This window comes from Chiroxiphia lanceolata, chromosome 1 (genome assembly GCF_009829145.1).
Source record: "Chiroxiphia lanceolata isolate bChiLan1 chromosome 1, bChiLan1.pri, whole genome shotgun sequence".
Classification (NCBI taxonomy): Eukaryota; Metazoa; Chordata; class Aves; order Passeriformes; family Pipridae; genus Chiroxiphia; species Chiroxiphia lanceolata.
In genome coordinates, this window is record NC_045637.1 from 73933259 (window position 1) to 73960446 (window position 27188).

The 27188-nt window shown below is 38.8% G+C and overlaps 1 protein-coding gene across 7 annotated transcripts in view; it reads right to left on the minus strand.

Annotated features, from left to right (window-relative positions):
* SEMA5A (semaphorin 5A) overlaps positions 1-27188 on the minus strand; it is a 333475-nt gene that overhangs the window by 213401 nt on the left and 92886 nt on the right. For 6 of the 7 annotated variants that reach the window (XM_032697771.1, XM_032697806.1, XM_032697781.1 and 3 more), the window contains one exon: positions 19383-19581. In XM_032697771.1, the coding sequence (XP_032553662.1) occupies positions 19383-19515 (133 nt within the window). In that variant the 5' untranslated portion in view covers positions 19516-19581. Of the gene's footprint in view, positions 1-19382; positions 19582-21893; positions 21964-27188 lie in introns of those variants that run through there. The other variant, XM_032697753.1, reaches the window with a different exon arrangement.

Sequence of the window (27188 nt, forward strand, 5' to 3'; positions counted from 1 at the left end):
TCCATTAATTCCCTCATGTCCCACATGGACACAGATTATCCATAATCTTCACAGAAAAAATACATACCTACACACACAGTCCCAATCAGGAAGAGCTCTCAGTTCTGAGAGATGCAAAGAGGCTACATTTTTTTACAGTATTAAGCACTGTGACTGAGACAGAAATGGATAGAAAACCATTTTATAAAGTAGCAGAAATTCAGACAAAATCATAATACTGATAAATAACCACTAAAATCAAAACCCCAAATATACTATGATAAAAAACAGGGCTTTAAAAAAAAAAAAAAAAAAAGAATAGAAAACCAATCCTGAGAGTCCAGCCAAGCCAAAGGGCAGAAATTGCAAAAGGGGCTGGAAGGACAGACAAGGATATGGGTTAAGTCCTTGGCTGCTATGTTCCTCTTCCAAATGGTTGCACGAGCCATGGGAAGTGCTGCTGCACACATACAGGAATTTTCACTCTTTGAGATGGAAGTCATGGCTCCCTGGGCTCCCTCTACCTTTGCAACCAGAGTTACTGTCTTTGAGGAACAGTTTTGTAGAACCGCACACAAATCTACTAAACTGAAAAAGTGCAGCTCAGGTTACCAGTGTACTAACATTCAAATTTATACTGCTGTGTGCAAATAAGTACAGCTGAGAATGCCACTGGCTCCCCAGCAGACCTGCACACAAGTAAAGCCAGACCCACTCTAGAAACATCAGTCTCTGTAAGAGAAACAGGGTAAGCAGTTGAGAATGGAATTACCTCAGCTCCATACTGGTAGGACGAGTGAGACCCTTAGTTTTCTGAAAGAAGAGGAAAGGAGTAGCTCCCCATAGCATGAAGGCCAGAGACATTTCAGTACACAGAGGTAATGCAGTGCCAGAAGACTACAGGGAAAACTGAGATTCGAATACTCAATTTCCTTCCACTTGTCAAGCTGCCTCAGCAAGACACAATAAAGCTTCAAGGTACAGCAAGCAGGTGATTGAGACCATTACCAGGTTTGGAGCAAGTGAGCAGGGGTCAGGAAGGCAAGGCAAGCCTAGGCTAGAGAACAAGAAGAGAGGACTTGCTAAGAAAGACCTTGCTAAAAAAATCTCTCTGAAATCTGATTCCTCTCTATCTCTCCAAAATATAAATTATTTTATCCTGTCTTTGTTGCATTCAGCATGTTCTTGCTTGAGGGAATAAGGTCAGGGAGAGTAAATGGCTGTTAGAGTTCTTTTTTTTTTCAGCAAACACTCTGAAACCGTATCTCATGTGTCACAGTGGCATCATGTGTTAGCCTTTATGAGATAAAGCTACAACTTTGTGACCCTTTTGTAAGGGAACATGAATACAAAAACAGTGCCTGTTAAAAAAAAAAAAGGACAATCAACAAACCCATGTCCACTGTAAAAGTAAGAGCTTATTAGTGAAATTCTGTTGTGAGTTATGCTACAGAAGAATTATGTCACTAATTAACAGAATAATTATATTTATTTCACCCAAACAGCAAAATCTAGCTGAAACTCCAAAGGTGAAACAAGACTTTTCAGTTTTGCTATGAGTTATCAATTTAAAGTCAAATTCATAAAAGCTATTAAAGATGTATATTTTTTTTCTTAAAAAAATAATGGTAAAGTAGTAAGCAGTTATAATTTCACTTTATTAATGGTTTTTATACAGATGCGACTTGACAGGCTTTACAAAATAACATAGCTGTACATTTTGTATACTACAGCAGTACCATAAATAAATGTGTAAGTTAATTAAGCTGGCCTGCCAACAAGTGACTTAATCATATTGCTTGCCGATCACAGGTGACAAACAGTAACATCTCTACCTTTTCCAATTCTAATCCTCCCCTTTCTGGCATTCCACTCCCTTTCCTCTGCCCTCAATTCATGTGCAACACAGTAAAACACCAAGCCCTTTATTGACTTCTCTCTTCTTTCTCCTGATACTGAAAGCACAGATTCAAACACACTTTCAGTCTGGACTTCTTAAAACTAAGTGGGCATTTTTACCATTCTGCAGATATTGGTCTAAGAGTTAAAGTTATCCACAGAAAACTGTGTTATGGCATACATACAGTCATGACTACAGCCAATCTCCAACACATGCTAGGTCCTTTTGGTAAATTTAAGGCATAATTACCCTTAGCAAAGAAAAATATTTTTTTAATTGCTATTACAGTACTGAAATCTACAGGCCTTATAACTCAAAGACATTCCCAAAAGAAACACTTTCCCATGGAACTAAAATATGGATACTGAAAAAAATCTTTCTGAGAAAGCTACAGCTCTCTTTAACATGCTGGGAATCCCATGCTATGGGTTTTCCTGGGGGGTTCAGGTTTTGGGAGCATGGGGGGTTAATAGCTTAGATTTAATATGAAACAAAGTTTGGCATGGTCCATAAATCTACAGCAAAGCAAACACACTAAAGTCCCCTCAGCTCTTAGGAAAGGTCAAAGGAGTCTCCTAAAGAGGTTTAAAGAAAGGAGTTAACAATCAAAGCTGGGCAGGAGGACATTAGATACTCATTAAAAAAAATGAGAGACCAGAAATCTCTCTCTTTTTTACTTTAAATTTAGTATCTGCCCAACAGGCCACAGCTTGTTTGGTTTACATTGTCCAAGGACTTGCCAAGGGCTGAGCTCTACAGTTCTTTGCAAATGAAATCACAGAGTTCCCTCTAACCTAAGTTTCATTATTCAGCACTTCAAAGTAGAGCTACAGTAAACAGTAAAATGGAGTAATGACTAATAAGGAATTTGAACCAAATTCAGAAGTGATCATTAATGGTAAATAACAAAGTCAAAAGACAATAAAGATTTCCTGATTTAATTTAAAAATTAACGTAGACATTAAAATATCAGTAGTGTTTATGGTATATGTGTGTCACATCTCATGCCATGGTGTCCTTTTTGAAAATAGTGAGCACAAAGTCAAACTATGCACAGTACCACCTTCTTGAAGAAATTCTGTTAGCAAAGTAACAACAATAATAATAATACCACAATGACTACAGCAACAACAGTAACACCGTAGCTGAAAACCAGCAGATTTGCAATGTTAACAGAAGTCTCTGGGTGGCATCAGTACAACAAATTCACTAATCTCATCAGAAGAAAATGAAAATATATTTCTGCATGATAAAGTTATTTTATAATTGAATGTAACTAATCTAAGGATTATACAATAATCTCCATCTTCATGAAGTTGTATAATGATTTTAACCTAACTTAGATCTCTTCCTGTGATACTCCAGTTGCATTACTGTCCTCTTCAAAGGCAGCAAGAATGTCCGAAGTCTCTCTGCCACCTTGACTCCACTACATTACCCCTGCTGCTGTGATGACTGTCCCATTAACCCCAGGGGAAACTATTCAGCAATGTGTCAGTATTCACTCATTCAGTGGCAGTATTCACTCATCCAGCATGTCCCGTTTGGGGATTTATTTGCAACACTTGCTCTTGAAGGACACAGTTAAGTGCACTTGTAAACACACTGTTGTGATGCTTCAGGACTCCACAGTCCTTAAGTATTTTAGACCTAGGACTGAGAAAAGATTTTCTTCAGTAATTTCTGTGCATCATCAATTCAGTGTGACTGTTATAATTTTAAAATTCCCATTATATTATAAATATATCTATGAATAATAACTTCACTGCGAACAACTTCATGATAACAAGCATTGGTCTGTGTTGGGAAAAAAAGACAAGAAAAATGGCATGACCAGAGCCTGTTGCATCTCTTAGGATTCACTTTTGTCTATACTTTTTTCCTAACATTCCCAATTACTAGTCTTTCCTAGCTCTTTCATACTATATTCTCTCCTCACTGAAATGCATTAAACTTGCCTTGGCTGGCAAGTTATTGACTGACTGCGGGCAAAAAGATAAAAGATGCCACAGCTCGAGTGAAGAAAGGAAATACGTGCAAACACTATTCGACAGGTTCCAACAATAAAGGACGACGCCATCAAGACAGTTCAGCAAAAGAACAGCTGTATTACTTCTGAAATCAGTCACAATTCACTCCCACTTGTCAAGAAGGGGCTGAGGCTTAGTTTGTCAACAACATAATTTATTTTCTAGGACTTATTCGAGGCATGTGTTGCTCCGCATTTGTATGCAATGACTCAGTGTTTAAATAATTTTGATCAATACATTTCAAAAAAAAAGAAGATACTGGATAGAAAGCAGCTATAGTTACAAACATGTAAGTGACAATATAGGATATCCTATACAGGTGGTTTTTTTCCTTGGATGAGCTCCTGAAACACAACTGCAAACAAACTCCCAGATTAGGCACGCGAGCTTGTCCAGTTGTCATTGTAGTGGAGAGAAACCTACGCTACACCTGAACAAATACTTTGTGCACTCCTCAGGTTTCAGCACTGTGAAGCTCCACCACAACTATGGTGGTTCTATTTCCAGTACAAAGTGTTTAAAACCATAGAAATGGAAGTTATTCTTTACATACTTGTAAAGTCATGTTTTATTTTTACTTATTTTGGACCAAATTCTTATTCTAATGCTAGCCTAGCTCTGTTGCAAAACAGGCCAGACTGGACTTTTCCCAATGGGTATATTCCCATTGGACTCATCAACTGTGAAATCATTACAGTTATAGCCTCAGGTCAACACTCTGGGTATTCATTAACCCTTTCTACATGGCTCCTAATACTGTCCTTTAGTATGATTACAGGGACAGACAAAACAACTATTAATGCATCTACAATAGTAGAGCTTAAAAGTAGTACCAGCATTGCATTTCTGTTCCAGAGCTGAAGTTGCATAGAAGGAGCAAGAAATACCCAAGTGACATAAAATTAGGTGCTAGGCACATATACACTCCACCAGTATGAATTAGAGCCCAGGAAGGTGTTTTTTTTGTAATTTTTAATACACAAGAAGGACAAACTACTGCATTAAGAACCTTAGTCAGATGGACATATCAGAAAAAAAACGAGTCTCTAACATTTAAACCTCACAGAAAGGACTAAGCCTGTTCTAAAAAAAAAATAATAAATTGAAAAGCCAAGAGAATACTAGCTCAATGCTCTAGTGAAATTTCTGATCCACCTGTTACTGAGATTAGAATGTAGTTGGCATGTCCCATGTCCACTTTTTCATATATATGGCACAAGCATGCATATGTCAAGGCTAAGGAGGGTCATGAACGTAACAGATCTAACAGTCTTTGCTACCAGAGGACTCTAATAACCTAAATGGAATACAGTGGAAGCAGACTGAACACAACATAAGCAGAGAAGAATACTAGTTCAAGAGCAAAAAGATGCATCAGCTGACGCCATTTTATGCATCTCTGCATAATGAAAGGATTAGGACAGATAGACGTGTTACAATACTCAGTATTGCACTTTAATGAAAAGGCATTGCACAAAGCCCTCACCATAGAGAACACATTTATTCCTAGGCTGTGTATAGAATTAACAGTATGTGGACATCATAACTGGGAAACAAAGAATATATATTTATAGTAGTTAATCCCTTACTTTTTATAAAATTGAAAATTAAAAATATTTCTTATAGAAATTATGAAAACTTTTTAACGTGAATAATTGAAAATTGAAAAATATCAGCATTTGGTAATTAATGATTAGACATTAAGAACCACACAGTTTCTAAAATGGGGATCCAGGAAGATATAAGAAAACAAAACATCACTTTGTTTAGGTAGGGTTAGCTAATGCAATCCAATCCTCCATAAAGGAAAAGATGAAGTTGAAAGTTGCCCAGAATGATTAAATCAGAAACCACAAACTAAAAGATTCCTCTTTTAAGTCTTACCACACTACATTTGGTTCTCCTTTGGAAACATGAAAACATGTCAGATCTTCATCTGCAGTTCAGTGCTCATCTTTGCTTAGAGGGAGGGGAGGAAAAAAAAAAGAAACAACAAAAAGACAAAGCAACCTCAAAACTACAGCTCCCTTTCAAGATGTAGTATTTGGAGGTCTCTAGATTACACAAACAAGCCAGCTGCCTTCCTTCTACTAACAAGAAAACTTAATACAGTCCTGAAACTTGCTGTTCCTTACAAAGGAACACTGCAGAGGCCAAGAAATAAATATGTATCTCTAGCCTTATCTAGAAGCCCTGCTAGCTCTCCAGCTCTCCTCCATTTATTTGTAATAAAACAATCCAAGAGCTAAACCTCTTGACATTTTCCAGAAAGTTCACCACCTGTTTATTGGGCATTCATTTTATGAACAGTATTACAGGTCAGAACAATTTGGAGGTAATGAGGCAGGGCTGTAAGCGATTTATTTATTATTAATGGGAAAAAACAGACAATCAAGCATAATTACAGTATATGTCTTCGACTTTAAATGCATGAAAACTCAAACTTCTTTCTTAAGCCTATTGTAAACTTACTTCCTTCTACCCGCTCTTCTCATCTTTCATCGTTTATCTCACGAGGTAAAAGTGGCTGCCCCCAGCATTTGCTACTGCTCTCCAGGAAGGGCACACAGCAGTTGCCCTGCCCTGGTTCCCTGGCCTGCTTTTACGATCTGCTCTAACTTTCAAGGTCTGAAATAAGCCTGCATTCCTGTTTTCTTGTCCTGACAGAGCTTCTCCAGCTAGAAGTACATATTTCTGCATTCGTATGTGTGTACATACGTCTATTACCAGGATAATTAAAGGGAATTTGGGTTATGACTGTCTGTGCCCTAAGGGAAGAGACAGTAACATCTGCTGCAATGACTACTTATTTCTGACTTTTCTAACAAGGGTTTGGAATTATTTATGCTTCATTGTTCAAACACTCATATTGCATACAAATATAAGAAGGTGTAAGGGAAAAAAGACTGGACCCCCACCTAGATGAAGCAGTTTCAGCTCTACCCAGCCCAGTTAAAACCACTAATTTCACGCCCCAACTAGCACAGCCTACATGCTCTTCCCAGTGTGCAACTACCCCTTACAGTTGCCAGCTCTGGTCCCTGTGCTGCTGCTGCCAGTCTTCTTGAATGTGACACAGAGGGACAGACTGACCACGTAAAACACTTGACATCCTTAGTCGTGCCCTCTCTTCAGAGGGGTTTAATTCTTCATGTTTTAACACTTACATACTGGCTTTGTCAACCAGCCAGAGAATTCATTTGATGGAAATAATGTTTAATGGCGTGGTGGGGAAAAAAAGTGTTTTTCCCCCTGGAGTTAAAAAAATGGTAACCCCCGAGGGGGTGGTGTCACTTGATGCTGACCCAATCAGCACCCCTGCAAATTTAAACATATCACACCAGACCGGAAAAGAAGGGGATGAGGCAGCTGGAGGAAAAGTGGCCATGTTCTGAGACCACGGGAGTGGAGGGGCCAGGAGCCCTGTTGGGGGCTAGGTCCCCCCCAGCCTCTGCTGGGGGCTGCAGGAACTTGGAACAGTATTAGACTGTGCCAAGTATCTGTAGCTAAGAGCTGGGGAGTTTTCTCCACTGTGAGTGGGCAGCAGAAGACAGAAAAGCGGTGGCAGAGGCAGCGCTGAGTTGAAGGCTATGGCTGAAAGCCAAGAAGATAAGAAACAAGTAACAAGACGGCATGTAGCTGAGCAGAGAGACACAGAGATGTCTGAGAGAGAGAGAGAGGACTAAGCTCAACAGAGACAGTTTTGGGGTAAGAACTGAATGAGTTCCCCTCAAAACCCTTTTGAGACCCCTTCTAGGAGGAGGTGGTGGACCCCTACTTGAGGGGAGTCTTGGAATGCAGCAGCACCGGAGAGAGGACCTATGAGCTCAGAGATGTCCCGGAGCTGGACCAGGACAGCCAGATGGAATGCAGAGGGAAGTGGCCTGGTTCCCCCCCCCCCCCCCCCGCTGCTGCCACGCTGGCAGTTTTGAGACAGAGCAAAGGAGCTCTGATAGAACACTTAGGGTAAGGACTGAACTGAAAGCTGCCCTAAACGTTCTGACTCAAGGGGAACTTAAATCCCTGAGGAAAGGGACTGTCATGAAGATGCCCCTGAACTTCGTGATATGGCCGTGGTGAAGCGAGCTTTTGTCCCGGCAATCGCAGTCCACGGGAGTGAGACATTCACTCAGAGCCAAAGGGCCGAGGGGTGCGAGGAGAGCCCCTTGTGTGTAATGGAAGAGACAGATCCAGATACAACTCAGCTACGACTGCTGCATTGAAGAAGAGAGACACTGCTGCCCTGAACGTGGAAAGGATCTTTCCTTCCTCCTTCTGGACTTTTATTGGAGGAAAAGAGATTTGATCCAGTGTAAATACTGCTTTATCATAGGAGAGATAGTTAGGATTATGTATATAAAGTATTATAATATTTATTTGTGTAATAAATAAGATAATTCCCTCCCCCCATATTGAGTTTGTGTTGGTGTCTGGAAACCCCTCTCACACTGGGGTGAGTTGTGGGAGGGGGGCTTGGATTCGGAAATTGGATTTTTTGGGGGTCTCAAACCACAACAAATGGTTATAGAAATCAGTATTTGGCCTCAAGATGGAGTTTTTGTAAAGAATCTGCTGAATTTAATATAGGTATTACAGGGAACAGAAACACAAGCCAACTGCCCATAGACAGTTATGCCCTGTTATTTTAGTTGGAAATATCTATGCTTCAAATAGCAAGACCTTTTTTCTAGAACTGACCATCTTGCAATGATTCATTCTTATTTATCTTGGCATATGAACATACTAAACTTCTTCATTTACATTGTTTTAGAAAAATAAAATTTCTTGATTCTATCAATTCTGCCAAGACTACAGCTCATAAAATATTTTGAGGTCTGAAGATGTTTAATGAAAAAACACAAAACCCAACAAATAAGACATATCGTGACACAGAGGTTATACAGAGCAAAGCCCGACACTAATCTTTGTAAGAGCTTGGAGCCAGGACTTCAAAAAGGAACATACTCTCCACCACAAAAACAAAAAGATGTCCCAAAGTCAAAAAAAGAAAGTGACAAACAAGAAAAGAAAAAGAAAAACCACAACACCATGAAAAACACTTCTCTTTGTAGAACTTACGTTTGTTCTAAAGGCACTGCCAAACTCCAGGTATTTGTCACTATTAACAACTACTTTAGGTCGATTTACTGTAGACCTGGTTGTAAAATGGTGAGCTCTCAATTCTCTGAAATGGTGGAAAAGAACCGTATTTCTTTATCCATAAATCCTTCAAGACAAAATCTGAAGTGAGCACTGGAAATGGAAAGACGAGCTCATGAAAAATCAAGTGTGGTCCAACCTCAATATGACAAACTGTCATGTAACAAGTATCTACCATGTTCAGTCACACAAAATCAGCTCTACCCACTACCCTATAGTCTTGTCAACAGCAAACAAGCAGTGCTGCAGAAGGGAGACAGGAAAGAAAGCATGAGAGAAAACCAAAAACAAACAAACAACCAACCAAAAATACTTTGAAGAAGCACTGACAGCACTTCTCTATTTCCTAACAAACCTAACAAATCTAACAAACACAAAGTATCTCTGTAAGGTTATTTAAGAAATTAGGAAGAAAAATGAAAAAATTAACAAATGTTTTTTCTACACACCTCTTAAGATTCCTGGAAATATTAGAGCTACAAGTAAGGCGCAAAGATGGGCCAGGATTTCCCCAGATCTGGCTGCCAAAGTGACGGGCAGCAGAAGGGACATTCAGTGATGGGTAGTAAGGGCAGCAGGTGACACCAAGTGAGTGCAGTTTGGGGCCCCATAGACATTGCACAAAGTTGCCCAGGATCAGACAGCCAGGAACTGCAGTTGGTGACATCTTTTCTGAACTAGCAGTCTAGGTTACTTAGAATCACAGAATGGTTTGTGTTGGAAAACATCATTAAGATCATCAAGTCCAACTGTTAACACTGCATTGCCAAGTTCACCACTAAACCATGTCCCCAAGTGTCACGTCTGCACGTGTCTTAAATACCTCTAGTGATGGTGACTCCACCACTTCCCTAAGCAGCCTGTTCTAATGCTTATCCAACCTTCCAGTGGAGAAATTCCTCCTGATGTCCAACCTGAACCTCCCCTAGCACAACTTGAGGCCATTTCCTCTTGTCCTATTACTTGTTTTTTGGAAGAAGAAACTGACGCCCACCTGGCTACAACCTCCTTTCAGGTAGTTGTAGAGAGCCTCTGAGCCTCCTTTTCTCCAGTTTCCTCAGCCACTCCTTTTAAGACTTCTTTACAAGAAGTAATGAAGAAGAACTGAATTTAAGCTGTTTCTTTCAAAGGTCAGAGCCATGCTGCTGCCACCGCTGTGAGAGGCCAGGCAGGCTGTGTGGGCCCTCTTACCAGAGGTGGAGCCCACAGGGCCATCTGCTTCACACGACACAGAAGTGTCTTGCTGGGCTGTGATGACCATGGAGCCATGACCTCCCTGAAGACCTGGGCACAAACAGATTACACCCAAGGCAAGTTAGCATTGCAATGTTAACTAACCACATACATGCACTTCTTCTTCAGTCACCATTCAGTAGCTTTGGACATATATTGCAATGCAGTCCCTGAAGAAGGAGAATTGAATTCACATGAATTAGCATGGAGATTATGCATAGAGAACTCAAAATTGAGTAAAACATAATTTATACTGTGTCACATGAGTTAGAAAGAATGGATATGCCTCATTAATGCCTTTTCCAAGGAGTAGATTGGTAGAATACTCACACTGACAGCTGTCAGTAAAAGGGACAGAGTACACCTTAAACATCTTATGAAAAAAACCCTTTAAATACTGCCTCATGGAAAAAAATAAAATAGAAAAATATCAAAGCAATATTGTGCTTTCTCTTGCTTTAAGCACATCATAACTTCTAGAAATTAACAGAACTATAGCAGCTTACAAGCTCTATTTCTTGGTTGCTGATCTGTTTCTTCTCATCCAGTCTGGATGTTTTAGAACCTTTTAGTAAAAAATGCCCTTCGCCATTAAAAATACAGCTCTTTTGAAGAAGGAGAAAAAAAAGAAAAAGAATAAAAAAACCAGATTTTAATTCCATCGGCCCACTTTGTACAGCTAGTAGAATGTGGTAGGAGCCTCTCATTTTGCAGTTTCAATAACAATCAGGGAACTTCACATGCTGTAAACATCCAAATTAGGGCAATACAGAACAAATCAGCCATAGAAAGGCTTGCATCTCACTAGCTATTGTAGCCACTACTGATTTTATATTATCAGAAATTTATTAAAATTATTAACATTCTATGAAGATCCAGTGCTTGGCTGGAATGTCAAAATAATTGTAAATTGATGCTTGCTTTAAAATGTGAATGGGGTAGGGGTGTGTGGAAACAGCCAGTATGCAAGTCCTTTGCTTTGAGAATTCAGTCCCTGCCATTCCTTGGTTTTCATGGGAATGGATATCAATGATACTAGTGATTTCGCGAAATATAAGGGGATAGTAGCCTTCAATCTCCAAAGACATATTTTTTAAATTAACAGCAAACAGTTGAAGGTTGCCATTCCCCAGCAGAAGCTTAATCTCCTATACAAAAGTAAAGGTAAACCTGATTCGATACAAAAAAGTATAAAGCTGGTGATGGAATTATTTTCCTCCTTAAGAAGAGTTGGTTCTTGGCAAGGTAGTGCAAGCAATCTCATAGTCCTATCATCCAGACAAACCAAAGTTGCAATATCTAGCAATCAACTTTTCTTCACTGATGAATCATCTTATTTAAAGAAAAACCCAACAGATGATAGGGAATGGAAAGCAATACACCTTAATCTCTCTGCAGAAGGTGGCAGGAGGTCTTTGAAACGTATGTATGAAAAACTAGGAAAGGAAGGAAAAAGCAGTAAAAACTGAACATCTTAGTAGATTACTATTAGTTTAAAAGGTAACTTGCAACAAGCTTAGGAAAAGAGAAGAGAGTACAAACAAAAACAAGTTCATACGGCATATATCCTTCTTCATTCAGCCCACACGTTATTTCCTCTTGGCACATGTTAAGTGCATGCACTGCATGAGGAAACCACAGGATAAAATGAGCAGAGGGATGTACTGAGTCTGTATTACTTAGAAAAACACCAAGTGAGGGAATTCTGTGGTGGTCAGACAATAAGGTTAAGAAAATATATTTCTTAGGATTCCCTAACCAAGGAATCAAAAAATAACTATGCTATTTTTCTTTTCTGGTTAACCTCAAGTTGAAATGAAGGGTTTGTGTTCATTTCTTCTATGGATTGAGACATGCTATTTTTAAGCATGTTTATTCAACAGATAACTTTGTTACAGCACAAGTATGTATTTAAATTATCATTAAATATAGCTTCTAAAATTATGTAAACTGATGGTTTTTTGTTGAGACAGCACAACCCTAAATTCTGATTATTTTATGGGAGCACAGAAGAATGAGATTTGCCCCAGAGCAAATGATCTCAGCTGTACTCGGCATCAATTAAGTCAAGTGCACAACTTCACTGTATTTCTGATAGAAGAGGCAAAGTAATTCAATTTTAGGCAGGTAAACTGCAGGACAGTCAATACTTAAAATTTAACATGTAAAACTGGATTTGGGTCAATTTTTTTTCCAGCTGATTCACACACTGCTAAGCGCCTGTGATGGCCCCTTCAGTTCTACATCATGGACAGGGGTCTGCCTACAGACAGAGCCTTCAGCTGAGTTTTGACAGGTCTGACAGTTTCAAAGTTCAGCAAATGTGTGTGTCTGGGAAAACCAGGTGACGCTGTAACTACTTTTACACTTTTTGTTGATTGTTTTGGGTTTCTTTCTTCTTTAAACCTAATAAAAGCTCAGGTCCACAGGGAGCTACCACAAAAGTTCTGTAGAGCAGGCAAATTTTGAAACGATGGAAATATTTACACAAATATTACACTACTCAACTGTTTTGCTTTAGTTTTTTGCATAAGAATAGTTCAACTTTTATAAACATACATTGTTTCTCATAGAGAAAATTTGGTTTTCATAGTCTTTTCTAGCTGTCTGGGTTAAACATATCTCTTTACTATATTAAGAGAGTATGTTTTTCAAGAGTCTGTTTTCCAAGAAATTGACCATCAATAAACCCTAATACACTTGCAGAGCTAGTATTTCATAACTATATGAAAATAAAAGCATATCCAACTATAATAAAATTTAATAAAATTTAAAATTGTAAGGCTCTATGTTTAATGACTGTGCAGGGGGAAAACAGTTTTCCCCCTGCAGTTATAAAATGGTAAAACCCCAGGGGGTGGTAACCCTTGAAGTTTTAGCCAATGAACGCTTCTGCAAAATATAAACATATCACAACCAGAACGGAAGAGAAGGGAAGCTGTAGGTTGTTGTGGAAGAAGGTAGTCATGTTGTGAATGCCACGAGGAAGGGGCTCGGAGCCCCTTGGGGCCTCTGGGGCCCTCCCCAGCCCCCAGCTGGGGCTGTAGGGACTTGGAACAGCGTAATGCTGGGCTAAGTGCCTGTGGCTGAAAGCTAAAGAAGTTTTCTCCACCATGAGTGGGCAAATGGAGCAGCGGCAGAGGCAGCAGTGAACAGAGGCTATGGCTAAAAGTCAACAGATAAGAACTGAACTGGAGAAGCAGCGGAAACAGCATGCAGCTGAGCAAGGAAGACAGAGTTGTCTGAGAGAGTCAAGAGAGAGCCAGCAGAGAGAGAGAGGAAGTTGGGGTAAGAACTGAAACTAAAACCCCAAACTCCTTTTGTGACCTTTCTTAAGTGGAAAGGATGGACTCCTACTGAATGGAAGTCCTAAAACTGCAGTAGCACTGCAGAGAGGAGCTAAAAAGCTCAGAGAAAGAATGCGGAGGGGGGTGACCTTGGCCCCCCTGCTGCCTGAGGCAGAGCCCAGGAGCTCTGCAAAGGGGCTTGAATCCCCTGAAGATAAGGACTGTCACGAAGACCCCAGAGCTTCGTGATATGACGTAGTGAAGTGACCCTTGTCCTGGTGAACACAGCCTATGGAAGAAGACCCTTGCTTGAAACGAGTGGCCGAGGGGGCTTGGATACCCCCTCGTGTGTACTGGCAGAGATTCAGTTGCTGCGTAGAAGAAGAGAACCTGCTGCCTTAGAGACATTGCTGCTCTGAAGAAGGATCTTTCCTTCTTCCCTCCTGGTCTTTTATTTGGAAGGGAGAAGAGATTGGATCCATTGTAAATACTTACGTCATGGTAGAGATAATTAAGATTGTATATAATGTATTGTAGTATTTATTTGTACAGTCATTGTAATATATTCCCTTTCCCCCATTTTGAGTCGTGTGGTTGTCTGGAAAACTCATATCACACCAGGTTGAGATGCAGGAGGGGGTTTGGACTAGGGAATTAGATTTTGGGGATCTCAAACCATGACAATGACTAGCTTATTTAAGCACTTTTCCTCTCTTAACTCTTAAGTTAATTAAGCATAAATATACTTCTTTTCATGTTGTTAAAAACAGATGGAAACATATGCATAGATCAATGATCTCCCACTGTGAGTCTCTGTGTGTCTATTCTGTCCCTGCACCTTCTTTCCTCTCCCCCAATTCTAAGTTACACATGATTTATAATCTCTTGACTCTAATGCCTCTATTGGAATTATGTCAGTATAGCTGATCAATCCTTAGTCATCATCATGGCTGGGCTTCGCGAACGAAGATTTGGGAAAGGCTCTATCCACATTTGTTACAAGCACGCTGGTGGCTAAAAAGGCCAACGTGAGATAGACATAACCAATTGCAAAAGGCACAGCAGAAAGACTCCTTAGGTGGTATATTCTGCAAGACACGATTCTTTCTGTGTTGTCTTTCTCCTCGAGAGTGATCCTGCATGCGTTCTCAAAGGAAGTAGCAGCGTTATAGATGGTGTGTCTCCAGGCCTCCCGATTTGAAGCCAGAGTAGACCAGTTATGGTGATCAACATGGCCAAGGTTGAGATGCTGTTTCAGGGAGTCCTTGTATCTTTTCTTCGGGGCTCCTCTCATGCGGTAGCCAGTGGCAAGTTCACCATAAAGCAAGATCTTAGGGAGGCGGTGGTCCTTCATCCTTGAGACGTGCCCTGCCCAGCGCAGTTGTGTTCTCATCAACATGGCCTCAATACTTGTGATTGCTGCTTGCTCTAGAACAGATGTATTGGTCACATAATCTGACCAGTGGATGTTTAGGATTGTACGGAGGCAGCGTTGATACCTGCATGTTACATATGCAGACACATTTTTTTTTTTTTACGCCTGAATTTCAACATAATAGCACATCTTTGTACATCTGGAGGCAGACCTCCTTAGAGAGAGAGAAAGGAACTTCGAAGAGGGAACATGTATCATCAGTTAGTTTCACCGCATAAAACACTGAATTGCACACTATTGGCTGATCTTGTCAATTCATTCCATACTTAGAGATCTATTTTTATATAAGTCTGTTTTCCGTGATAGTTCTTAACAACTTTAAAAAACGAGAAAAGAAAATTTCCAGCTTCCTAGCATGACACAAGATGCCTTATTCTAGTCTAAGGAAGTTCTACGACAACAAATTTTAGAGCTGCCAACATTTTCTGATCTAAGACTTTCTTATTTATAGTTTCTGGGAGAGTGCAAAGGTGCATTATGCTGTCCTAAAATTAATCATGCAGATAAATAAAACATGGTTATTACCACTGTGTATGAAATATAAAATGAAACCAATTTTTAGATCATGTCAAAAATCCTGTGAAAGTGCATGCATCTCTCCTGCTTCTGGACCTTGTTTTTCCTCTTCCAGCAGAAAACAAAGTACTCGAGTAAAAATTCTCAACTGGCGGGTGAAATTCTTGCCATTTGGTATCAGGAGATGTATCACAGTCTTCAACTAAAACTATTTAGCTGTGAAAATCAGTGCTAGAAATAGTATATGTCTCTCTTCACAAGGTAGCTTGACAGGATCATCACCTAAGTGAGCAGTTTTTGATGGCCAGTGGGAAGGAAAGTAAGCTCTTTCAGTAGCTACACTCCTTTTCCATATTTCACTATGACAACTCCTGGGGACTATTTTGTCTTTTTATTAGTTTTTTCCAGCTGTTCATCCATACGCTACACCAGACTCTCACTCCATTAGTTTTATTTAATAGTTTATACTCCATCTACCATCCCTCTCAAAGGAAGACAAATCAAATAAGTACATTGCTATTTTGGCATACTAGAAACTACAAAAAAAAAAAAAAGCAAGCTTCAGTCAGTTATAAATAAAACAAAACTGTTGATATCTCTGTAAAGTTAGTACTGAGTTTACAAGCTTTAAAGTACCTACCACTCAATACCAGTCAGCCTTGGTTCATGTTCAGCATCCCACACAGTATTTAGCTCTGATGGATCTAACACTAGTATGAGATGACTTTACAGAATAGGGTATTAATGCAGCAATCAAATTAAAGGGGTTTTAGCTGTTACAAATTGATTTGTCGACTCTGTGTTGGTCTAGCACCAATACAACATCAATAGATACAAAGGGCATTTTCCTAGGCATTGATGAAGCCAGTAAATGTTGCAGAAAAAATACAGAAATCAGAAAGATGGCTGAAACCTGCCAACTCCATTCATTCAGAGACTGGTTCTTCTCACATATCTCTCTCTTCTTATATTTTAGTACCCCAAGTAGTCCATTCCTAACATACAGATTCAAAGACACACCTCTCAGGCATTTTTTCCTTTGGTTTCATAACTTCTGTTTTCCCTTAACTAGCAGTCCTGTAACTACAAGTGAAATGCTGTGTGCCCATGCCAATTATGTTACCTAGCTATCACAGAATCATAGAATCATAGAATCAGCTGGGTTGTAAGGGACCTCTGAGATCATCAAGACCAACCCCTGATCCACTATTGCCATGATTACTAGACCATGGCTATCACATACTGTAAACTGCATTGCAAATATGTTTCCACATGTACTTTCTAATATTTACTGATGACTCCCAACAGATCATTATGGTGAGTATGAACTACAGCTTGTCAGAATATTTTTCAAGATATGTCAGTTCATAAAGGTTAAGGTATGTCATGGATATGCACTGATTAATGATATTTTTACCACAAAGTTCAAGAAGGAGTCTGGCATTGAAAATCTTACTAAATCTCATATTAAAAATCTGACACATATAGAAACAATAAATGTTTCTATATAGTTGTATTTCCCACATATTTTTTTACAGCAAAAGGAATTGGTTTTGTTCAGTGAACCCTAACTATGACTCTCTCTTTGGCTACATCAAAAGATGGAACTGAAACAAGATGACAGAGTAGGTCTCTGGCCCCAAAAGCCTTAGCACAGTAACTTAGAACCAGAAGAATATCACTAAAAATTAAATATGATAAAGAATAAGAAAGGTCTAAAAGGCAGGATCAGGCTAAATTCAAGCTACTTTCCTAAATATTGACTGAATCAGATTCATAAAACAACATGTTTTTAATCAACTCCTAGTACATAGCTCTGATAATGAGTCCCAATTATTTGCTTTTACAGTTGCATATACAAAAACTACATCCAGTAATCTCTTAGTTTGTGAAATTAAGAAGTGCCAGAATTTTAACTGTGCTATTTGAATTGCTTTAATTTACAACATTGTGTATGAATGTCATGATAAAAAATAACATTTTAAACTAAATCATACACATAATATGAATGCTAAGGAAACCAGATCTGTCATCAGAATAACTCATACTATTTAGTCCATCAACAAACCAGTGATAAAGGTTCCACCTTCACAATACACTGATGGTTTGTTGTTCCAAGTAAAGAATGCAACAATTTTAGTTCATTCTCCAGTGTACTGAAGAAAAGGACAGCTGGCACCATTACTTTTATTAAACCATTAAAATGCCAGAACAAAATACTTTCTGTAAAAAGCACGACATTATTTTCTTTAACTTTATGAAAAGAATGGAAACAAATTTTTTTTCAATTAAAATTCAATAAATTCTAATTCATTGGAACAAAAAGCATACACATGTGCTTTCTTAGAAAAACAGGAGGAATGCAATATGTAATATAATACATCTTAATCTCTACATCCTCATAGCTACAAACTATTTGGAACTCATTCTAAGTTGCGACACTAATGGAAAAAATCTCAATTCAAATAAATAAAAAAGTCAGATAAGTTATTAAATGTCTTAGGTTTTTTACAGAAAACATCATCCAACTTTGCTTTGCTCCAACTGTTCCTCAGCACTTCACCCCAATACTCAAGATGACAACCATATGTGTGAAAAGACTGTCTTGGTGAAGCAAGGAAGTCATGGTGCAGCTCCAATGCAAAAAGACTGTGTGTATGAGGTATAAGCAGGGACAAGGTGAGCAACGAGGAATTTAGAAAGACCACATGGGCATGTAGGGACTATGTCAGGTTAAACAAAGCACAAAGAGAGTTCAGACTTGCAAGAAATATCAAGGGCAACAAGAGCAGCTTCTACTGCTCGAATAGCAATGAGAGGTTGAGCAGGAAAATATAAGCCTGTTGGTGCATTGGGCAGGCAACCTAGTGCCAGCAGACACAGATGATGCTGAGGGACTCAATACCACCAACAAGGTACTAAAGGTATCTGTTGTTTAGCAAAAGGGGTTCAAGAACTACCAACAGGAGATGCAGCCTGAGTCAGGGATGACTTGCAAGATCTCGGTCTATACAAATGCATGCAGTCAGACAAGCTGCATCCAAGATAACAGCAAGATAACCAGCCACTTTTCATCTCTGAGAAGTCACAGAGACAAAGGAAGGTCCTAAGTAACTGCAGGGAAACAAATATGGGAACTAAAGATCAGTCTATCTCACTGAAGTTCCTGGAAAAGTTATGAAGTTAGTTCTCTTGGAATGCATTTTTCTGGACATATGGACGAGAGAAAGGTGACTGAGAACTGCATGGATTTGTCAAAGGTAAATCATTCTTGACCAGCTTACTCGCCTTCTATAATAAAATGACTGTTTTCAATGATGAGGGAATGGTGGAGGATGTCATTTATCTCAACATTGTCTCACTGCAAATTAGGAAGTTATGGTCTGTCTCTTCAGGTGGGAAACAAGAGGGATAAAATGTCAGTTGGACGATCAAGAACAGAGTAAATATTTAATACCCCTTACTCCACCTGAGCCAGTAACAAGTGGAATATCACAAGGGTTGATCATGGGACCTGTCCTGTTTAACACCCTAATCAACAACCAAGGGGAGGCATCAGAATGCAGTTTGCAATGGTTGCAGATAACACCAAATTCAGAGAACCTTTTGGTAAGCTTGAGGCCTGGGCTGCCACCCAGAGAGACCTAGACAAGGTGGAGGAAGGGGGCAAGAGCAACTTCATGGAATTAAGTCTACGCATGCAGAATCCTGCACCTGGAAAGGAATAACTCCATGCAACAGTACAGGCTGGTTTTAATCACAAGGGAAAATGAGTCAACTATCTTTAAATTATATTTTCAGTCACAAATTCTCAATAAAGTTTTTCTGCACTTACTCCTTACCTTTGTATGCAATAATTGGGTGCACAGCTCTGTGGCAGTGCATATCTTCTGTTGTTGTTGGCTCCAGTATTCCTAACACCCCAAGTCCTGCCAACAGCAGTGACAAGAGGCAGCTTCCTTTCATGGTGGTCATGCTGTCCTCCACAGCAGTCACTTCTTTTAACTGTCTACTCTTCTGGCATTCATATGGGAAAAGCACCTGGAGAATTCAAAGAAATTTACTGAAGTACAAGAGCCAACCACATGAAAAATTAGACAATTCATGATCTTTAAAATAAAACAACATTGCTTTCTTTCTATCTCTGTAGTATTTGACTACTCAAAAGCATGCTATCAGCTGGTCCTCTAATTACTTCACAGACCTATCATGAGTTACCTAATTTAGCAATATGGATTTCTTTTCTCACCCAGTAGGATTAAAAAACTGATATTCATTACCCCTCCCAACCCGACTCCCTCACTTTAAAATTTTACTTTTAACATGTGAGGGAAAAATAATGTTCTCCAACATTTTTTTATTTTATTCTCTTAAATACAGCACATGTATTTAAATATATCTTCCCTGTTCACTTGGATCCACTGTTTCTTGCTCTGCTTTCCTCACAGAGGAAACAGTGCTTTGACTCCTCGCAAGTACAAGGTAGGAAAGGAACTGCTCCTTCATGTTACTGACTGTTTTGAGAGAACAACAGCCCTACAGCATCTATCTCTTTGCCTATCTGCAGAATACATATAGCACAGCACTGAAAGCGGTAGGACAGGGTTCACCTCAATGCTCTGATATACTTTTGCTTTACAGGAGTAAGGGTCACTGGTTCTGACACCAGCTTAATTTGTACCCCTTTGCCAAGACCAATGATAAGGCTGCGAACTGCAGACCCCTTTCTACTAAAATTTAGATGTGAATCAACACTTCATTGTTTTCATTAGAACCAGAATACAGTTGAATTTCAACTCCCTGATTTTTTGAAACATCCAGTAACCAGACAATTATATAAGTAACAGAATATATACGATGTCAATATAGTTTTAGGTCCATCCCAATTCCTTTAGTTTTATCATTAGAATATTCCAAGCAGCAACAACCTAACGATGCAACCCAAAAAAACTTTTGCCACTAGCAGTTTTACTGAGTCGCACAAAATTGCTTGCTGATAGCAGGCAGTTATGAGACATCACTGCCTTTCAGTGGAGAAGACCAGAGATTTGACACAACTCCACAGTGGTAGAAAAGTCATTCTACGAATTAATAGAGTAATTCATAAAAAAAAAAAAAAATCAGCAATTTTGATTCTAATACATTTGATCTCACTGAGTTGCAGTGTGCTGTTTATTAAGATGGATTTTACTTGTGTAAAATAAACATCCTAAATATATAAAATAAAGAGCTGTTAATTAAAAGATACCCCACTGTAAGAGCAATGTGTTTTAAAGACTACACTCAGAAAGCAGAATGGATAGTAAACATTGCTCCCCAGCATTCTGTAGCACCAGCCTTCATAAGATGAACTGCTCTTCTACCACCTTATTTTGCCGCCTTTAGATGCCCTCCAGCTAAGGCCTAGAGATTTCTAATCCTTAGTTTAAACTAAAATACATAGATCAAAGACATAATACATCTGAGCAGTATGTAAATTTAACAGTCAATTTTATCTTCTCTGCTAAATTTGCTTATGTTACTGAAAAAAAAGGTGGGAAGTTTCTAGGCAGTTAAATTCATATTCTTACCTTCCTAAGTAGTATATCTTATGATGTCATGTACCAATATGAATCTGTCTCTACAAATTGTTGCCCACAGTTGGCATTATCTGCTCACAGAAATTCTATGCACTCACGTATATAAGGGCATAAAGCTCTTGTTCCAATGTTTTGATAGTCCATTTTCTGCAAGATGACATTTCCATGCATTATGCACTATTCTGATACAAAATCAACCAGTTTATGTGGGCTATAGCATAGCTAATCGATATTCCTAACTTAAATATCATACAAATACATTACTAGCAGCTAGTTCTAATTCATGTTTCTGTAAGATTACACATATGATTTAGGAAGCAAAACAAAGGTCTGATACCACATCACAGACTCTCAAAGGCTGTTTTTCTTGCACACAATACAGCAGCAAGTATTCCAACACCAAGGAATACGGTACTTTCATGATGAAAACAAGCCAAAAACTTTATTTATTTTAATTTTTAGTCTCAGAAATATCCATAAATGTGTGAATATAGTGGACAAAAATTAAACAAGAATAAAATGAAACATTTATATTGGAAGCCCAGCTTTCTCTATTTCCCTGGCTGCAAATGAAGCCCCATGGTCTTTATGTAACTAGGCTTTCACATCCCAGTCAAGTTTAAAAAAAACAGCTCTACTGTAGTACTTTTGTATCAACTACTACAAAAAGATAATCCTGTTTCTGCAGAAAGAAAGAAAAGGACTCTTAATCAAAATATTAAATATCTACATATTTACGGATGCCTTGGTTTCCATTACAAAAAGAATACTGACTTTCATGGGACTAAGATGTAAATGTTGACAAGTCTGATGCCTCGTATCCTTCATGTATCCAGAAAACTTCTCCCCATCTGCCCCCTGTGAAAAGAACTCAGTAGTGGAAACAAAGATTCCTTCACAACAATACCTTTCCTCAGCCTCTAAATCCAAAGAGAGGTCAAAGAGGTTTTTTCTTTCCTAGCTGAACCTCTCTTCTCAGTGTATGCATCTCACATGGCAAAAATAGAGGCAGGATACACTCCCTTCTCTCAACCAGTATATCCAAAGACAATGTTATTCTTTGAAGGAGAGACAAGGAAGGATGTAAAAGAACTTCTGATAAAATATCTCAGTTCAAGTTTCTCTCTACCTTGACTTCTAGATGTTTAATTGTTTTCCACTATTTTATTAAGTCTATTAATGATTTTAGATGTATTAATTTAAATATATTAAGCACATGGTGGGTAACTGCAAGGAGAAGCTTACTTGCAACTACTCAGAGGAGAATTTTCAGAGACCCTGATAGACAAGAGAACAGTAAATCGAGGTAGCAGGTAGAAACCTCATCACTTCACTACACTACTGTATGCATGGAAGGAGAAAGAATTCTGGAGACTGCACCTGATATAATGCTAGAGTAAAAAATTAAAAGTAACTTTTAAAAAAATCCCCAAACAAAACAAGCAAAACTAACCAACCAAAATCAAACAGCTCCCAAGAACCAAAAAACCCACGCATCCCCAACCCCCCCAAAAAATATAAAAAAGCCCCACAAACAAAACATAGACTGTCGACACATACCCACAGCATCAACAGATGAACAGACACCTTAGAAGACTTCAAAACCAAATCTTTTTCCATAGAACTTGTAAGGGTTAGATTTCTCCATTCTGCACATGCTTGAGTAAGAACTGCTACACAAGTTCCATCTCTGCCCACGATAACAGCTGTTAAGAGTGAGCCTGAGGAGGTTGCACCTGAACTTCGTATCTAAAGAGAGCTGAAACACTGTAACGAGTCAGAAGTCCTGAGGCAGGCAAAGCAACCTTTCAGCCCTTCTCCTTACTGAAAGTGCAGCTATTGTGCAAAAAGTGATAGCTAGCCTGGAGCATAAGACATGACAAGACAAAGTCAAGAGAATCCTAAACATGAAAAGTTTAGGCTGGTTTCCTTGATTTCTGTAGAATTTCCATATGCAAACATCTCTCAACATAATGGTCAAGTCAAAACTCTTCGAGGTACATCCAAATAGTGATGCTGACCAACTTTTTAACTATCGCAAAACATTTGGGAAACAGCATGTTGACTTATTATTTGAATAGTTTTTCTAGCAGAGATCTTTAATCAGACTTCTGACAAACTGCATTTTACAACTCTGTAAAACAATCTGAGGATGCAAAATGAAAGCAGAATAAGTAGCATTATAAGATGCAATTTATTTCAATATATTACTTTATTCCTGTATGTAAAAGGTCTTATACACTTATTCTCTCCCTCATTCTTTTTGTTTTGGTCCAGTCTGCCTAGAAGAAATATAAAGATGAATGAGACCCTTTAGGCAAAGGTATTATATTTTACAAATGTACCATTTGGTTTCTCCATCAACAGTATTTGATGAGAAAAAAAATCCTGTAATTCACGATTTTCTATTTTAGCTGAGCCAACCCCCCTCCCCTCCACTTTAAAGAGAAAAAGTGTGAACAGCTAAGCATATGAGACAGGTAACCGCTCCTGCTAAATCCAAGCAGATTCATTTTAGACTATTCCCTCCAGGCATTGAAGTCATATATTTAAAATTAAATAATCAGGATGTCCATATTTCTACATCATTTAAAATACACTGTGTTGGAAGCACAATTTACCTTTGAATTATAAACTATGTTTTCTTTTGTTCAATCAAAATAAGCTGCTGTATAAAAGAGAGAGCTGCCACACTAACTGCACCTGTCCAGCAGTAAAGTTTCTTTCAAATAATTAACTTTGCTGATTCTGTAAGCGTCACTTTAACTGCACTTTCATTGAAAGATGAAGTGAGCTTATGTCAATATAAGTATACAAAAAGCAGAGTTTGGCATGGTTAAAAGATGCCGGTTTCAGGACTGGTTCTGGGTACATGCACCCAGAAGCAGGTCTGGGGTTTCTTTCTATGCACACTAGTGTCTACTCTCACAGACACTGCTCATGAAATTTGCTGTGGGAGATTCATTCCATTTTCCCTGGGCACTTTGCTCCACATCTTGGTTTGCAAAACAGTAAAAGTTTGATAAAACTTTTCTGTGCTAAGTAACTGCTCCAGATAACATTCACCTTTGTGCACAAGCACAAACCTGAAAAAAAAGTATTTTGCTAGTGAAATAAGACTATACGCTTCATACAGACAAATCAGGGTATCAGCATTCATATAGTCATAAAACTGGAGTACATGAATACCCTGTGATGCAAGCTTAGTGTCTTTTTCTGTAATTTGTCTTGATTTGTTAAAACTAAACTCCTCTAATTCATAAAAAATATTTGAGAGGAAGATTGCTTGAGAAAGGAATATATAAAAAAGACTCTGTCATCACACTTACTAAAAAAATTTAGGTAAATTCTAAGTCAATGTGTATACTCTCAGTTCCTAGTTCTGGCAACACCAGTAGTGACAAGCCCTGGAATCCAGAAGGAAAAAAGGATAGAAGCCAGGAGGAGGCATCAAGAAGCCTGTTTCCAAAAAAAACCCCAAGTTGTTTTTATTATAGTGAATCCTGTTTCCTGTCAAATGCACAAAAACCCCAAACCTATCCCTCTATAGTAGAATTACTTTGAAATACATTCCTTACTCAGTATAGCTTTAAGAAACAATTTGCATATCACTCAGATACACAATTAGATTAGATCAATAGCTCAAAGATCACCTCATTAAACATCAAGATGAGACTGGAGGCTATAGATCTTCTTCAGTGAAATAATCTAGTTGTACACTATCACGTCTTATAACCAGACCCAGCAATGCAGACTGTTTACTATGCGGCTGAGTAGCATATTCTAATTTGTCTTTGCATAAAGTGAGAGTCAGCTTCAATTAACAAACTGCTTACTGAGTTCCTTCATTTTTTTTTAATATTGTCATTCATTTCTTTAGTGGCATGAATTTTAAGATCTGCAAGAGACAGACAGCCATCAGCTGTCATTGAATGACACAGTCAAAAATCAATCCATGAATTCATAGTGACATTCTGCCAAAAGTCTGCTAATATCAGTAGCTGAGGGTGACAACTCAGAAGAATCTGTCATCGAAGCTAGTTCTCCAGCGCTTCTCAGAGCTGAAACTTGTGATTTGCACAAAGGAATCACTGCTTCAAGAACAATGGCCTGAAGCAAGGAGTTTGTAATAGCACCTCAGAACTCAAGTATCACACATTGTGAGCTTGACTGCCTCATCAGTGGGGGCATAGCCCCAGTGGACCACAGCTGCCTTGAGCAAGCACAGGCCCACACAGAAGAGTACCACAGGCAGCTTAGGGGTAGGAATAAAGGTAGTCAAATCAGCACAGCCTAGGCCCAAGTTCCAGCAAAATTTCAGCCCTTTTTTCAAATTCCTTTTTTCTTAGCTATCCATTAGCTCCTCGGTCTTTTTAGTATCTTCACAAGACCCAAATTCCTATCTAAAGTTTCCTTCCACTCATCTAGTTTCCTGGTCCAGTCATTGAGAGTACCTTTCCCCACATACTGCTTGGGACATCCATTGAACTGTGATCCTCAGACTGGACATCAGAAGTCAGCCTGAGGTAGTGGAAGGAAGGAAGGATTCTCCACCTCAGACAGATCTCAGCCAGCAAAGTTTTTCTTCTACAAAATAGCTTTAATGGAAGAACAAAATGGTAATGATTGCTTGCAAATAAAGGTCTGAAAAGTGGAAGAAAAATCAGAGGAAGTTTAACAGACAAAGGAAAGGCATGAAGTGAAGGCAAATGAGCAAGGAGAGTACAGAAGTGTCAGCTAGGGCAAGAAAAGGAAATGGAGAAGAAAGAATTAAGGGATCAACACCCTCCCCTCCCCGCCGAATTTCATCTTCTCTTTTCTCTCTATACAACACTTGCCTGCTCCTTTTCCAGTTGGTACTATTATTGGCAAACCAAACACATCTTCTTAGGGACCAACAAACTGTCAACACCATGAATATGACATAGAACACAAGCTGTTCTGTAATAGAAATATACTTTCAGGTGCTGTGAGTAACAGCATTTCAGAACAGAGACCATACCACAGGGTCCTGTTCATTTTAAAAAATTACATAGCTTCAAAATGGGATTGGGAAGTTATGAAATACCTCGACTCTCCCATTTTGCTGTGTGAAATTCAGAAACTTCCTGAGCCTGATACTGCAACAATATTCAGGAAAAATCCCACTAGCTGCTCCCTGCAGTCTCACCCTCTTCCCTGACCCACATGCTGCCTGCTACTGACAAAGACCAGATGCTGGGCTGGATGCACCTCTCACCAAGCGCAGCCATGTTCCTATATCCCGCAAAGGTCTGAGCCCTCTACTGCACACCATTGGTAGCTTGTGTTTTTTCTCACTTGTATCACAACACAGTATGTACAAGTCTGTATTTATGAGTTATTCATAAAGCCTAGTGAAAAGTGAATACAGTATCTGACTATAAGAGAGAGAAAATCCATTGCACACTTTCTTACAAAGCACGTGCTACAGTGCATGAATTGTGACCATAAAGAGAAACAGCACCCAGAATAGTCATATCCACATTTTGTCTTTAATATTCCTTCACCCATCCAGTATGATTTGGAAAGGTATCTTTCTTCTGGCTATAGCTGAGTCAAAATCCCCAATTTCAACAGAATCATGTAGCCATTAACTGGACTTCCTTACAAACTGTCACAAAACATGGCAAAAATTGCATTTTGGAAGTTTCTTTCAGTTTATCCAGCCATGTTGTTAGTGGCCTTTGCAAATATTCTTTCCAAATATCCCTGGCACACCGTTGAGAGCTAAAATACGATATATTAAGCTGTGGACAACAATTTTCCAAGCAACTTGTACTTTCAGAGACCTAGTAACACTGCCCCTGACTGAAGTTGCTATACTACATATTTCTACACCTCAGTAAATGAAAAGTATTGATGAAAATTCTTATTTACCCATTAAAAAGGAATATAGTAATAGTATGCTAGTCCACCTTATTGAAGAAGAGTTATTAAAAAAAAAAATCAAAAAAACCCCAGACAGTTAAAGTATTTTTAACACTTATTTTCATCATATTTGTTAGCAAACACAATCTCAGTTTATGGTACTGTGTTTTCCTTTGTTCT